Source organism: Schistocerca gregaria, chromosome 4, assembly GCF_023897955.1.
Source record: "Schistocerca gregaria isolate iqSchGreg1 chromosome 4, iqSchGreg1.2, whole genome shotgun sequence".
NCBI classification, from domain to species: Eukaryota; Metazoa; Arthropoda; class Insecta; order Orthoptera; family Acrididae; genus Schistocerca; species Schistocerca gregaria.
The window spans coordinates 473,301,703-473,315,722 of NC_064923.1; the positions used below are offsets into that span (position 1 = coordinate 473,301,703).

At 45.2% G+C, this 14,020-nt stretch overlaps 1 protein-coding gene across 10 annotated transcripts in view; it reads right to left on the minus strand.

The window, feature by feature from the left end:
* The window catches only part of LOC126267309 (kalirin), a 2,010,890-nt gene that overhangs the window by 1,477,268 nt on the left and 519,602 nt on the right, over window positions 1-14,020 (minus strand). For 2 of the 10 annotated variants that reach the window (XM_049972397.1, XM_049972398.1), the window contains exon 1: window positions 9,149-10,404. The exons of 5 other annotated variants lie outside the window; for them this stretch is intronic. In XM_049972397.1, coding sequence (XP_049828354.1) covers window positions 9,149-9,278 — 130 coding nt within the window. In that variant the 5' untranslated portion in view covers window positions 9,279-10,404. Of the gene's footprint in view, window positions 1-9,148; window positions 11,273-14,020 lie in introns of those variants that run through there. 3 more of the 10 variants (XM_049972400.1, XM_049972399.1, XM_049972395.1) reach the window with 2 other exon arrangements.

A 14,020-nucleotide genomic window follows, 5' to 3' on the forward strand; every position in this document is an offset into this window, starting at 1 on the left:
CAGCTGAAAGCGGCGCCGAGAGGGGAAGAGCTCTGGAGCCCGCGCCGGTACTGCCGCAACTACTTAGCTGCGTGCGAACAAAGCAGCCGCCAGTCCTCTGCCTAGACCTACCCGCCATTCTCTCTCTCTCTCCCTCTCCCTCTGACCTCTCGCAACGACATTCACGGTACATTACATACCGAAACATCTCACTCAGCTCCTGCCACTTTCTTTTCCGTTGGACTGCTACTTACCGAGTCAAAAGGTAAGCTCGGAAACACAGTCGCAAGTACACCTTTTCGTATTAATACTGGAACATTTCTGAGCAGGTCCTCGGCGCTGTCTTAGCCCACTGTTAAGGCCGGTACACATGATACCTTTTACTTAAACAGTGTTAACCCCGAACACACATGAAACTGCGTAAAGAAATTGTAGTCTTCGTGCGTCGTAGCGATTCACTTTTAAACTTATTTTTCTTCACCCACTTAATAAACCAGTAAGTGGGTATCTAGTCAAACACTACTGTAATATCTACCACAGCAGAACCTTAAGCAAGATCATAATCGTCAACTTATATATATGAGGCTTAGAACTTCAATAGTGGCAACTATTTATGCACTGCTCGTTCAAAATAGATACGTGTTTCAAAGTTTTACTTGCCTTCAAAGTAGTCACCAATATTGTGTGCAGCCGGTTGCCAGCGATATGGAAGTCGTAGGATACTCTTAGCAGTGCCAGCTGTGTTGGCAGTTCGAGCGAAGACACTTCACGGCATTCGCTTCAGAACTGCTACAAATTTGTCGGGCAACAGACTACACCGCTCGAACTGCCAACACAGCTGGCACTGCTAAGAGTATCCTACGACTTCCACATCGCTGGCAACGGGTTGTATACAATGTTGGTGACTACTTTGAAGGTCAGTAAAACATTGAAACACGTATCTATTTTGTACGAGCTGTAAATAAGTAGTTGCCACTATTAAAGTTCCAACCCTCGAAAAAAGCTACTTGCATAAATAAGAATACGTTTCACCATACATTACAGCCAAGGATATATAATGTATGATGAAACCTAATCTACATCTACATGGATACTCTGCAAATCACATTTAAGTGCCTGGCAGAGGGTTCATCGAACCACCTTCACAATTCTCTGTTATTCCAATCTCGTATAGCGCGCGGAAAGAATGAACATCTGTATCTTTCCGTACGAGCTCTGATTTCCGTTGTTTTATCGTGGTGATCGTTCCGCCCTATGTAGGTCGGTGTCAACAAAATATTTTCGCATTCGGAGGGGGAAGTTGATGATCGGAATTTCGCGAGAAGATTCCGTCACAACGAAAAACGCCTTTCTTTTAATGATTTCCAGCCCAAATCCAGTATCATTTCTATGACACTCTCCCACATATTTCACGATAATACAAAACGTGCTGCCTTTCTTTGAACTTTTTCGATGTACTCCGTCAGTCCTACCTGGTAAGGATCCCACACCGCGCAGCAGTATTCTAAAAGAGGATGGACAAGCGTAGTGTAGGCAGCCTCCTTAGTAGGTCTGTTACATTTTCTAAGTGTCCTGCCAATAGAACGCAGTCTTTGGTTAGCCTTCCCCACGACATTTTCTGTGTGTTCTTTCCAATTTATTTTGTTCGTAACTGTAATACCACGAATTTACCTCTTTTAGATTAAACTGACTTATCGTTTAACCGAAGTTTAACGAGTTCCTTTTAGTAATCATGTGGATGACCTCACACTTAACGTTATTTAGTGTCAACCGCCACTTTTCGCACCATTCAGATATTTTTTTTCTAAATCGTTTTGCATTTTGTTTTCATCTTCTGATGACTTTGTTAGTCGATAAACGACAGCGTCATCTGCAAACAATCGAAGAGGGCTGCTCAGATTGTCTCCCAAATCGTTTATATAGACAACGAACAGCAAAGGGCGTGTAACACCACCTTGGGGAACGCCTGAAATCTCTTCTGTTTTACTCGATGACTTTCCGTCAATTACTACAGACTGTGACCTCTCTGACGGGAATTTAAACAAGTAGCTGTTTTCGGGTGTTTACCCAGAGTACTCGTAAGCTGCCACAGATTTCGAAAATGGAAAATGCAACGAGCTCTCGCTGTTTGTAAGTCTTCATGATGTTTTACGAACTATAGTACCAATAAAGTATCTTCCACTCCATAAGACGGTCTGGTGCAGCAACGTATGTAGAATATTTTAATTAAAAAGAGTCATGGTTGAAATTTATTCTTTTATTAACAACGTGTTTCGCCTTCGTGCGGCATCTTCAGATAATCTGTAGGGGTTCAAAACAAGCAAATATTAAGGTATGTTGCTAGCTTACACGATTCTAAATGTGAATAAGGAATTGTTACTGACCTTAAAACTTTTCGTTCATAAATCATAAAATGGCACTGTGCAAGAATGAAGCACGTTTGGAATCGGATGAAACAGCACAGACCTAGTCAAAAATAGCTAATATAATACCGTGTAACAGCAGGATAGAATGTTACATAACTGATTAAACTGAACGAGACGTACCTTAATAAGATCGTACCGGCAGGCCAGAATGGCGCAATGGTGGGACTATGATCACGATGAAGTCTACAAATTTATTCATAATACACAGACATGTCGGCGCAACTTCAGGACAGGAGCGTCAGGCGAGCACACAGGCGAGCAGCGGAATGATGCTTCCATATAATGTCTGCAGATAACACACGTGGATGACGCTCATTGCAGTTATGTGACAGTCAGCATACGTAATTCTTATTTTATGCACGCCTCAAGCCATTTCTCGCCTGCGTGCCCGCTTGAAGCTCCTGACATGAAGTTACGGCGGAATCTCGGTGTATTACGTTTAAATGTGTACACTTCTTGCGAGTGTGGTGTCACAACTGCGGCATTCTGACCTGCTGGTACGACTTTATTAAGGTATGTCTGGTTCATTGGGTTATTTAACATTCTATCCCGCAGTTGCACGATATTAGTTGTTTATGTCTAGGTCTCTGTGGTTTCATTCGATTCCACACGTGCTTCTGTCTAGTACAGAGCCGTTTTATTTTTTTAAAAGAAAAATTTTAAGCTCAGTAACAATTTCTTATTCACATTTAGAGTCGTGCAAACTAGGAGCGTAGGATCATATCCTAATTTTTGCTTATTTTGTTATCCATATAGATAATCTGAAGATGCCACACGAAGGCGGAACCGCGTTTTTAATACGAGAATAAAATGCAACGACGGCAGGTTTCAATTCAGATATAACAGAAGTGTTATATGTGGTTGGTACACTATCACAAACAGTATCATTTCTGCTATAATGGCGTGTTAAGCCGAGGCGCTGATTACACTCTTATGCACAACATTTCGACGACCCACCAACATCTCATTTTCAGATGTCGCGAGCTGCGTTTTTATGTGTACTCGTTGCCTGGAATCCAGCGAGACTTTGAAAACGAAATGAGAATCAAAGGGCGTAGTTGGCGCCGGGAGTCGAACTAGGCACTAAAAAGCGATGCGACACAACAATACTTCACAGTCTGGCTGAAGTCCTGCAGGGAGTATGTGTGTGGAATCAGGCGGTCGCCGAAATAATGAGGATAAAAATGGGATCAACAGCTCGCCTGAACAGTGAAAATCACACCCTTATAGTAACGATCTACTGTTTGTGGTAGGTTACCAATAGTCGGTGCACGTAAAACGAGAAATAACAGTGCAAAGAGAGCATCAAATGAGGCTGTCAAACGTAATGTCCCCATCCGACTGATAGGCCACCATTTTGGGCGTTACACACGTTCATTTAGCAAGACACAGCGGAGAGGTTTGGAATTTAATGCAGGTCCTTGAAACAAAGATTGGTGATCAGTAATTTTATCCACCACTTTTCCTAGCCTTATCGGCAAAATGCTACCAATAAAGACTCTTTTTATCACAGCGGAGGCGTGTACAATAAAGTGATAAAATAAATGTTAACTTTAGGTATGAAAGTTGTTGCCGCAACAATCTCTAAAATTGAAGACCAAGACAGTAAGCTGAAGATTAACAGCATGTTTCATACAACACATTTGGTCGCCGTATGAGAATAATTTGTCGAAAGCAAAAGAGGTGGTACATGCTATATCCAACCGAGGAAAAAAGTTCGAGACGATTTATTTTCTAAAGAGCATTAGTAAACTTGTGCAGAGATCGTAAATTCTGGAACGTGTAGTCACGAACCTGTGTTTACATACGTCGCTGCCTTCCAGGGTTCTGAAGTAGGCACCTTTCGTATCATTTGCGTTAGTAACAGCTTCTTCCATATTTCATTCATTCACAGACCATTACTCGCTAACTTTCTTGGTTGTTTTCCTCAGTTTATCTCATTGTTGTGACGCAATACACGACTGTGGAGTCCATTTCTTGGTCATCATACTCTTCCAGCTTATTTAGTTACGTACTGAACAATAACTCTTCATTTTTCACATAACAGACGCATATCATACCTTTGAGAGGTGATAAATTAGTTCGTGCGCAGCGAAAGTTTATTGAAATAGAAAATCTCCATGTTCTGGGTCCGTCATAACAACTATGACGATGGCAATACAACATTTACAATACACACACGATCCTTCTTGTAACGGGTTAAGGATGCGAGCATCCACTGCAATATGAGCTAAACGGGAATGAAGCTCAGCGAGATAACGACGCTATCTAATCCACCACTGCTAGGCCGTTTCCTATCAGCGGAACATGGAAAACTACTCCAGATACGTCTCACTTCTGCCAACACTTCATCAATATTGCCCTAACTAGCAACGTCTCTCATTTTAATTCCTTTATTAAACCAACTTTACGTTCGTATGACCAAGCGTCCCGCAAGCTGAGAAACGAGAATGTCGTAAATTTCTACAATCAGTAGTAACACACTAACTTTTTGTCGTTGATAATTAAGTTTGTTTTGAAAGTAGTAAGACTTGCAGCTGCTCTGAATACACAAGGGGGAAGACGAAAGCACTTCAGGTGCAACTACCAAGTTCGTCCCGTTTGTCACAATGTCATTCTCAGTGTCATTTACGAAGATTTTTCAAGTCAAATCAAAGCATAGTTAACCTGTGTTTTCTGTTGTACGGCTTCCCAACGACAACGAAATACGAAGAGATACCGTTCGCAGAACCACTTGAAATCAGCCGTGTAGATAATATACAATACATTACTAAGCATAAATTCGATTACGGTATGTTGATTATTTTTACTTTGGACCGCCTAATAACAACTGAATGAAACACAATTTTTGTGCCATACGCGTTTCACCTTTATTCCCTTCAAGACATTTTCAGTGGCCTGGAATATGTATATATTTTTGTTTATACTATTTAGTATAAACAAAAACGTATTATAGAGGTAAAAGTTTTAAACAGAGATGCATTTCAGTGTAGTAGTTGTGTATTATTAAACTAAGAAGAGATGACAAAACAACCAAACGCATGCACAATAACATTAATAACGCCAGCTCTCACAGCTTCAGCGTTTTCATCAGGCGTCATTTATTATGTATCTCTGGTGCAGTGGACAGCGTTTTGTGTGGTGAGCAAACAAGGCAAAATAACACTCACTGATATTTGAAATCGAGTTGTCACGAATAGTAAATATTCACTGAAATATATCTAGTGATATTATCTGTCGCCTGACTCCGCAGAAATACTATAAAGTCAACATAACAGATGAGAGTGGTGTCTGGAGGCGGCGGCGGAGGGGGGGGGGGGGGGGGGGGTGATGGGGAGGGGAGAGAGAGAGAGAGAGAGAGAGAGAGAGAGAGAGAGAGAGAGAGAGAGAGAGACGTCACATTAGCTCATTCTGTAACGGACCTATGATGATTGGCACACAACTATTCTTCGATCCCACATAATACCATTATCACCGCACATCAATCACATTACACGTTCAACTTATTAAGTGTTTGTTTTTCTTGGTCCATTGCCTCGGTGGGTAATTTCCATTAGTGCAATCGCACTACACGCCTTTCTCACCCGTCAAACATTTCTTTGTTGATTTTAGTTTATGGGCCAAGGCTAAAGTGGATTAGGATCAAATGGAATATATTAAAGACGACAATGAAATTTTATTTTCGTGTAGTTGCGGGTTATGTTCTGGGTGATACACTTTAAAGTATGCGCACATTAGTAAAAAGCCTCTTTTAGATGGCCTCTTCTCGTGCATACTCCACTCCTCCTTGTTGGTCTTTCCTTCGTTGCGTTTGGTAAAAATGCTGGCAAGTGTCTTCCCGTAAGACGAGTCCCTTTTGGTGTCGAGATGGGCGTCCAATAGATGGCCCTTATTGTGGAGAGGATACGGCCAATTGTTCCCCAAGATAAATCATGAATGTATTTCTTTCGTCGTTCGCATATTTTTTGTACAGAACGTATGCCCTGAGGCATGCAATGTCCAATAAATTGCTAACAATATTTGATAATTTATTTTCAGTCTAGTGCTGGTCACTGGGTAGCTTCGTATTCTACTCACGTCTCTCATATTATTGTCGTAATCGATGACACTACTTGGCTTTCGCGTGATGTTATTCTTGGAATTTATTTCCTAAAATGTATTACCATATGAAATGCTGCACGTCATCATGTCTCTCTTGTCCTACCATTTCAAATAAATTCTGGACTAGGGTAACATTTGTCGAGATAAATACTACAGCTCTTCTCTCTGCAAATCAAGAGCAAGCTCCAAAACAATTCGGAAAGTTATTTTTTTCTTCGGAATAATGGCCACAGAATGCTGCGGACTGATATATGTCCGTCGAACCCACTGAGAACGAGCAAGCTACCGACGAATATACCTGTAACGCCCTCTTAAAGGATTAATTAATTACTGAAGACCAGTTGCAAAAGACAGAGGACGAAATAGGTCGTCGCCAACTGCTATTCCTTCGTTCTGTTAGCGATTGGAACAGGAAAAGAGGTACTGTGTTACACATAACGCTATCTAAGGTGGCTTGTGGAGGATGCAGGTTGTTTGAGTACTGTACGTAGAAACGAAAGGTGCGAGTAGAGGACAATGAAACAAAAAATAAACCTATTAAACGTAGGTCAGGAAACAAATGGTTTCCTTTATACGGTGTACGTATTACGACAGAGGACGTGAGCGCATTATAACAGAGTCCCCGAAGGTCCAAACTGCAGATATGCACTTGAAGACAAACACAATACAACAAGTGTACTCCTTATGACCAAAATTCTGGTTAAGGTATCCTTTAGCACGTCTCCTCATCGATGCCTGTAAACGTTCAAAGCCGCAGGTGTGCTCCAAATGCTTTGACAGCCATCCACAATGCACTGCCGAAGTTCATCAACGCTATCAACAGACCTGAAATAAACCAAAGCTTTCAAATGTCTCCCCCACCCCACCCAAATAAAAAAAAATCTAGTGGATTCATATTCAAAGAACTGGGAGGCGGGCCACGACTGATACACTTGTCACTGAAGATTCGAGCTAGGTATTCCCAAACAGCCGCACGAAAGTGCGCCGTTGCTCCATCATGCATTTACCGCAAATGCGCCCTTTCTTTACGAGCTCCAGCATAAAGGTAGCCGTAAGACATTAATGTTGTAATATTGGCAACACTGCATCTGTGCATATGTCGTATTGGGAAGCCCTTGTTTCCCCGAAGTACACCGTCCGTCTCTTCACAGACGGACTCCTGGGGTATAACCGATGGCACTAATTACGGTGGTAGCTTGAACTAACTAAGGTTCAAATGGCTCTTGGCACTATGGGTCATCAGTCCCCTAGAACTCCGAACGACTTAAACCTAACTAACCTAGGGACATCAGACACATCCATGGCTGAGGCAGGATTCGAATCTGCGACCGTAGCGGTCACGCGGTTCCAGACTGCAGCGCCTAGAACCGCACGGCCACACCGGCCGGCAACTAACAAAGGTAAACAGGAGATGTACAGTCGGCCAGTCAGTTATGGGGAGACAGTGTTAACTAGTGGACGTGTGGCTGTAGTCTGTCATCGTTGTCGTGAGACAAATCGCAATGGAGCAACGTCTCTAAATCAAGTGTTTCAGATATTCTCTGTCCCGCACACTTTGACTCCCAAACAAAAACAACGACGCACGGACACCTGCTGCAATTTGATTGAAATGAAAAACGTGGACAACTCTTTTCCGGAAAAAGAGTGAGGAGAACTTGTGTTACCAATGCGACCCTACAACAAAACGACAAAGCACAATAAGTCACATGATGGGTCAACGTTTTCATGAAGCAGTCGACATTCACGTCCCTCTGGCGTGCGAGTTGAACAGCACCTCACAGGAGGACCTTTCTGAGAGTTTCATGTGGTTGTATCAACGTTCTGTGCGTTGCTCTCTAGTGGGGGGGGGGGGGGGGGGGGCGGGGGGAAGACTCCGTAGAAACACCTTAAAAATTTTTCTTAAAAATGGAACTTGATCCGTTGGTAAGGCATATTCTAAGGCATGAAGGGGTCACCAATTTAGTACTGGAGGACAGCGTGAAGGGTAAAAATCGTAGAGGGAGACCAAGAGATGAATACACTAAACAGATACAGAAGGATGTAGGTTGCAGTAGGTACTGGGAGATGAAGAACCTTGCAAAGGATAGAGTAGCATGGAGAGCTGCATCAAACCAGTGTCTGGACTGACGACCACAACAGCAACATTCTGGAAACTTTTTGGTCTGATGGGATGGGTTTATTACGATTCTCTGCTTGTTTCATAGTCCTATACTCGCCCATATCGTTTGTACCTACGACAATTCAACACAGGGGTGTCCAACCCGCAGCCCACGGGGCGCATGCGGGCCTAAGCAAGTACTGCTGTGGCTCAAGAAATGAGCATTTCAATCTGAAAATCCCGCCACATTCTCGCTCATAAAACGTTTCTTTGTTGATTTTCGTTTATGGGCCAAAGCCATTCTTTAATTGGTTCGTACCATCTATATTTTTTGTATCTTCAGCAGTTACTGTTAGCAGTGTTAAGCACATTATGTGGGGACCAAAAATACTCGTCGCCTTCCATTGTCGCGCAGGTAAACTAATACGCTGGGCACCCCTGGTTTAAGACCCGGTAGATATAGATGTTGGCATTGTCGATTCACTTTTGCACTGTTTGCGCTATGCAGTTGGCCGACGGCAGCGCGCGAGAGAGGGCAACGTACCGGGCCTGCAGAGCGTCTGCGTGGAGCTGTGCCAGCTGTGCGGGCGGCGCTTCCCCCTGGGGCTGCCCACGTCGCCGGCGCCGGCGCCGGCGCCGCTGCGGCCCATGCAGCCAGTCAGCGTGTGCTCCATCGCTGGACAGCCCTCCGTTGGCCTCTCCACGTGGTCCCGGCACACACCAGCCGGCGCCCCTCGCGTGTCGCCCGCGATCGATGCCGCAGCTTGGAGACCACCGATCCAACTTCTGTCCGACGCCTCACGCACACACGCTCGCACACGCACGCACTGCGCTCTGAGAGCACGCCTCGATATGCGGTAGACCTTCACCCACTTCCAGCCGCTGCTCTAGCGCACCACCACATTCACCGCGAGTGCTGGGAACTCTCAGAGTTAGCGACACAGATTTAGCCAAACCGACGCGACAACATCCAACTGTGGAACCCTGAGTCAGTTACATTGCCACCAGATAAGGTGATCGGACGCGGTCTTATCTACAAGCAGAGGGTACACAACGGGACCGCACATCGCACCAGCTGTTCTTACCACCATCACTTGTATCACTTGCTTCGCTTGTCGTAGTTGTGAAAAAGCCTCATATTAATGGCTACACTATTATGAACGCTTATTCACGACTCTATTGACTTGGCTCCGTAATATCAGCCACTACGTCCTATTACTTTTGCAATACCCAAAATTTCAGAGCATGCTGGCTGCAACAGACCCAAATTTTCCTAAATTCTCTGCTTATTTCGTAACATTTTTGATACATACACGCATACAACATGAAAACGCACAGCAGTATCGACGCTACGAATTTAATGTAATTTTACTACCACAGACTGGTTGCACGTGTAAATTTATTGAGATTATAGCTGTTCATTAAAGGATATACCTCCTCCATAGTACTATAACAGAACGCAATTTTCAAGCCATTACTACATTTCACAAGCTGCCTATTCTAAGTACACGCAGAATCCGCGGTACAGATCTAGTACTATCGCGGTGCAACGGAATGAAGGCTAGGAAGGAGGAAGCAAAAATAACGCTGTAAGAGAATATTCCAGTATGTGATACCGTCTTTGGGGCAATGTGGCGACTACGACGAGCAGATGTCAACGTATAGACTGTCAAGGCTTTCGCGTGGCCAGTAGCAAATGATCCTCACTCCAGCATTCTAACGTAGGAGCACAATCATCTTCAGCAGATCAAGTCTATGTGAGACTCGAATGCAACTGCACGCCTCCTAAGTTCTATATGACGCGTATAACTGCGAAACATTAGTAAACAACCGCTGACGGCAGTGCCAGCTGTTCACGCTACGTATGTATCACCGACGGCAGTTGTAAACAGAATCCTCCGGCGCTGCAGGCGGCTACGAGAAGAGCGCGAAGCTGTGTTGTACCACGCCGTGCTGTAACTTGCAGGCGATGTGAAGGAGCCACGAGCTTGATATCCACTTGTGGAGGGAGCTGACGTCATCACTACCGAGACACGGCAGCGATGCGTAGTCTAGTCCAGTTTTTTCTTAGCGCGTCGGCCGTCTCGTTCCCAGCGTCAGAGTTAACTGGCGCTCCAATTACGTCCCATTAACGCACGGCAGGCGGTGGACGCGACGACGGAACCGGGCGGCGCACGGAGAACGCCACACGGCGGCGTACCGGGCGAACGCGGAAGGCCGCGCAGAGGTGTGCCGCAGGCGCAGGGGGAAGAAGCGACTTTGTGGGGCCGGCTGGCGGCTGCTGGCTGCCGGCGGTATTGATTTCCTCTCGCTGGCACGCGGCCGCTGGCGGCGTCGGCGTCGCCGGCGGGGCGGCGTCGGCCTGCGGCACTGCGTCCCGTCTTGGACGTCCGCGCCGGCCGCCAACACCTGTTGTCACGTCGCGCCCAGTCACGTGCGCTCGCAAATCACCGGCCGGCGCCTCCGCGGCGCACGTGCCACTCTCGTGATCGATACGCGCCGCCCGCGATACTCGCAGGTCGGAAGAGAGTACGCACGTTCACACGTATCCACTAGCGGAGCGCCCGCCAAGGCGCTGCTCGCCGCGAGCTTAGCGAGACCCGCAGGCGCGCGCCGTTGTGCCTAGGGTCCCGGGGGCGGACGTCGGCGTGGCGTCCGCGTGACGACTAGCGCCGAGCGCCACGAGGCAGCGCGCCGCCGTGGACGCGCGTCGGTCCAGCCGGCGCTGTGCGCAGACGCACTGCCCGACCGCCCGGCGTGTCCAAAGTAAATTTAGCCGCCGCCGCGCCCTCTCTCCCTTCGTAGCGTAGCGCGGCGCGGCGTGGCGTGCCTTAAAGGCGCACACTCCGAGCCCCAAACGAGATCTCGTCTCGCGATCAAAGTGCCTCCTGTCGGTGCCTGGGCTCATTGTTTCGCTCGGCGACGGGAAGCAGTGCGGCGAAAGTGAGAGCTCTTTTGACTGCGTTCCGCGGACGCTCTACCACCGTTTTTCTGTTCAAACGTAAGCAGTGTGACAAGTCACATACGAGTAGGCCTACTATTACGTTCCTTCCGGCTAGCGAACTGTCAACACCATTCGTTGACTGTCGAAACACTGGAGAGTGATAATTAGTATTTCAGTAAGTCAAGGAAGTGTGACAGATCTATTATTTGCAGTTTACTTGTGTTCTCTGGCTGCAACATTTTAAAACTGACAGCATTTCCCGTACTAACAATAGAACCTCCCCATCGCACCCCCCTCAGATTTACTTATAAGTTGGCACAGTGGATAGGCCTTGAAACACTGAACACAGATCAGTCGAGAAAACAGGAAGAAGTTGTGTGGAACTATGAAAAAATAAGGAAAATATATAAACTGCGTAGTCCATGTGCAAGATACGCAACATCGAGGATACTGTGATCTCAGGAGCGCCGTGGTCCCGTGGTTAGCGTAAGCAGCTGCGGTTTAAATCTTCCTCGAGCGAAAAGTTTACATTCTTTATTTTCGCAAAGTTATGATCTTTCCGTTCGTTCATTGACGTCTCTGTTCATTCTAATATGTTTAGTGTCTGTGTTTTGCGACCGCACCGCAAAAACGTGCGATTAGTAGACGAAAGGACGTGCCTCTCCAATGGGAACCGAAAACATTTGATTGCAAGGTCATAGGTCAACCGGTTCCTCCACAGAAAAACACGTCTGATATATTCTATACGACATGTGCGTCACATGACAGGAATATGTTGTCGACCCACCTAAATTACACACTTGGTGAAAGGGTACAAAGATTCTTCTACCTTGCCCGATTTAGGTTTTCTTGTGGAATCAGATCGGACGTACGGACGGACAGATAATAATTGTCTGAAAATAAAAAATTAAACTTTTAACTCGACGGAAGACTTGAACCAAGGACCTCTCGTTCCGCAGCTCCTCACGCTAACCACAGGACCACGGCGCTCCTGAGCTCACACTCTCCTCTATGTTGCCTATCTTCCACGTGGACTACTCAGTTCGTATATTTTGCTTATTTTTTTCATAGTTGCACACAACTTCTTCCTTTTTTCTCGATTGATCTGTGTTCAGTTTTTCAACGCCTATCCACTGTACCAACTTATAACTAAATCAGGGGGTGCGTTGGGGAGGTTCCCTTGTAAGTGTTATAACATAAAGAGTGTAAATGGAAAACGTTATAAATTGAAACACGTGTCAAGCGAATGAAAAAACGATGTATCTCTGTTTGCACGTAACTGATCTGTACCCAAAAAACTGAGTTATTTTGATACTCCTATGCTGCCCATCTCATCAGTGCAAAAAAATAATGACGTAAATCAGAAGACAAATAATTTATTAAGAATGTTCTACGTACCACACCAGGAAACTGACAGGTTCTAAGTGCCACCGAGAAATTTTTAGATTATGATTCTTATAAAGAAATAACATCAATAACAAGTGTTAATAATGATACTTATTTACACAAATACCTCCGTTAGCCGTTTAGAACCGACAGGCCCCTCTTCGGACAGCTTTTAACTTTCTTTTTACCTGCAGCTATGCCTGTGCATGCGTATGACATATATAGTGCTCACATCTCGTATTCTCCTTCCCTCTTTCCATCTCCTTCTTTCCCTATCTCTCTTTCTATTTCCCCGTCCACTCCTCTTTTTCCACCTCCTACTCTCTCCTCTCGATCTGTCCTCATGTCTCTCTGTCTATTTTATCCTCTCCCCTTTCTCTGTCTACCTCATCTTCTCCGCTCTCACAATAAAACTCCTCCACCACTTTCTACACTCATGCCTAACTGCACATATAGCTTCTGAAATGCATTCCATTCAACCAGCATAACACACCTATTGCGCATGCCAGCCTACCTGTCAGGAGTTACGAATCCTTTTCATGCCCACCCTCATTCCTACAGGAGCTAGGTGGCTTTAGGAGAAGATGTACAACATGCTCTCTCTCTCTCTCTCTCTCTCTCTCTCTCTCTCTCTCTCTCTCACACACACACACACACACACACACACACACACACACACACACACACACACACACACACACATTCACCCCAACACCAAACATAATATAAACATGCGTGGCCATCTGAGGATGAACTTCTCAGTTTAAAGCCAATTGCATCAGTTTTCGTGTAAATAAACAGCATTATTAACAGTGATCGGTTGCTCTTTTCTTCTGTGGAAGAAGGAACTTATACTTTTTACACATTCATGGACTAAAAATGGCAGTTTTTGACAAAATATCAGGAATTTTTGTTCCAAGTGCCATTAATACTGAGGAACTAATACTTGTGATAACACAAGTACAGAAACACAGGATTGGGTTTATAGCTAGTAGAACTTTGTTAACAAAAAAACACATTTTTAAAATTTCGGAACTAGGGGACACGTGCATAAAAACATGTAGACAAATCATCCGCTCCATTTTG